Source organism: Lotus japonicus, chromosome 2, assembly GCF_012489685.1.
Source record: "Lotus japonicus ecotype B-129 chromosome 2, LjGifu_v1.2".
NCBI lineage: Eukaryota > Viridiplantae > Streptophyta > Magnoliopsida > Fabales > Fabaceae > Lotus > Lotus japonicus.
In genome coordinates, this window is record NC_080042.1 from 54,891,707 (window position 1) to 54,894,240 (window position 2,534).

Genomic DNA, 2,534 nt, shown 5'->3' on the forward strand with positions numbered 1-2,534 from the left:
TGGAATTATTATTGTATTTAATTGAAATTTTGGGTCTCATTTTAAATATGTATTAGTAATTAGTAATAGGCATGATAATATCATGATAATTATTGACATTTTAACACACTGCACTATGCAAATAAAAAAAATCATGTTGCAAACACTACCGTGGCTGCAACCGCAACTGCAATTTAAAATACTGAGTCAAACGTCAGGTGCGGACAGTTAGGTTTAGACTTAATTTTGTACAGACTTCACAAAATTTCTGGCTCCGCCACTGAGTCTAAGTGGCCGACACTAAATATAGCAGTGGTTCAGTCAACTCTAAGGCGGCGCAACAGACCTATTGTCATTGATGCTAAATTGTAATTAGTGTTAGTCGCATATGCCAACTCTAATATTATCCTGTTAGCGCCAACCTAGGCTCACACTAATCTTTCAATTATTTTCACCGCAGAAGCTCCAAAATCAAGTTCAAATTGACGATTTCCCAATTTTAGTTACTTCTCAAGACAAATTATTTTGACAGTGAGGTATACATAAATGTTGTCTATTTGTCCTTTAATTAGTATCATGCATCGTCATTGAAAACTTCAAATTCAATAGTGAAGCTTAGCTCTGTGATCAATTTCATTTAATCATCCGCTATATCAGAAACGAAAAATGAGAATAGTAACAAACATACTATAACATCCAAATCTATACACATCTCAAAACCTCATTGTGTGAATCGTGCACACGCAAATCATTATTCTAAGAGGGAGTTATCTAAATGACCCTAAAAAAAATTGGGGTAAATGATCATAGTCCTAGATAGACCAATAATATTTAAGATAAGTGAATTAAAAATTACACTTATGTTAAATATTATTGGTCCACTTATGACTAGTGTGATTTAACCCAAATTTTTTCATGTGTTATTTAGACAAGCTCTTATAAGAGACATCAGAAATGCAATTTATTATCAAGTAAATTTCACACGACCTCATAAACAAAGGGCAGAAATCATCAAATAGATAATAGTGATAGACATATTAATAGTGTTAAAGTAGACATTCAATAGCCACTTTATTTTTCTCTCTATCATAAATCACATCAATTACCGATGATCCTTCTTATATCTTTCTTTCTCATTTTAGATATTTGTTGAATGTCTACAATATGCGTATTCTAAAAACCATTTATTTCCAAACAAGAATTAATGCAAACATCCATGCAACAACATGATGGTTGGTGACTTTAAGCACCCTGAGAAAAAATGAAAGCTTTCACTAACCCAATGACATTCTTCGCTTTGGATGGCTCAAAAAACTCAAACGCATGATGACCTTCTTCTTGAAAATCCTTAACCACATGCACACCCTTCTCTTCCATCAGCATCACCAACTCCCTCTCACGATCAACCAGAGGATCCTCACCATTCCCACTCACCAACACCCTCCACCCAAGTTCCTTGATCTTCTCCATCTTCTCATCAAAACCATCGCCAGCCGTCGGATTCGAATACTCATGATCACGATCAGCACCAATTGGCAATGCAAGCTCCCACATGAGATCAGTAAGAGACAAAGGGATAATATGGTCATTCTCATGCCTTAACTCTGAGTCTGACCTCTTGGTCCCACCAAAGAATGGTTGACGCAATATCAACCCTTGAATCTTCAACGGCTCAAGATCATTCGCCTCTGCCGCAGCACGTAGACCTGCATGATATGTGATAGTAGCCCCAGCACTACTCCCCATTATGTAACAGTTAGAATAATCACCATATTTAGTCAACCACTCATCTTCAGTGGTTCTGATCCAGTGAAGCGCCTCGACGGCATCCTCGTACGCCGCGGGTAATCGGTGCTCCGGCGCGAGGCGGTAATCGACGGAGGCGACGATGGCTTGGACAGAATCTGCCATTTCGACGCAGAAGTTGTGGAACAAGATGGAAGCAGCGCTGTGCATGATGAAGCCGCCTCCATGAAAGTAAACAATCATGGGTAGCTTTTGATTGTTGTGATTTGAGATAGCGTTTCGAGGTAGGAATAAACGAACACTGGCTTTGTTGGATCGGTTGATGGGAACATCTTTGGTGAGAATTGAAAGAGTGGTGTCTGATGAGGGTAGGGTGAGTGGATCATGGAAGAAACGAGTTACAGTGCCGTCAGAGTTGAAGACAATTTGAAAATTCGGAGAGGCGTTGATGGTTTGAGATGGTGGGGAAGGTTGATTGGACATGGTGAAGTAGGAGAGGCTTTGTTTGGCTCTAGGCTTTAAGCTTAGTTTCTGGATCTGATCACAGTCTTAGTTTGAGCTTTGAATAAATGAATTGTCTAGTTAATTAACAATAATATATAGTGCCCTATACATGCAAATGCAATGAACAATTAAGGTCTTTTTTTTTTTTATTTGTACAGTGAAAAATAAATAACACCTTTTAGATATTAATCTTTTAGATATTAATCTCTGGATTTTCATCTCCTAACGCATATGTTTTCAACTCTTACCACTTATATTATCATTTAATTATTATGATCTTTTTAATTAGGTGATTTCTACGATTC

The 2,534-nt window shown here is 37.5% G+C and overlaps 1 protein-coding gene across 1 annotated transcript; it reads right to left on the bottom strand.

Moving 5' to 3' along the window:
• Window positions 1-1,081: 1,081 nt before the first annotated feature.
• LOC130735458 (carboxylesterase 1-like) lies at window positions 1,082-2,290 on the bottom strand. Its single transcript, XM_057587437.1, has one exon. The coding sequence runs from the start codon at window positions 2,206-2,208 to the stop codon at window positions 1,222-1,224; it is 987 nt and encodes a 328-aa protein (XP_057443420.1). The 5' UTR covers window positions 2,209-2,290; the 3' UTR covers window positions 1,082-1,221.
• Window positions 2,291-2,534: the final 244 nt, after the last annotated feature.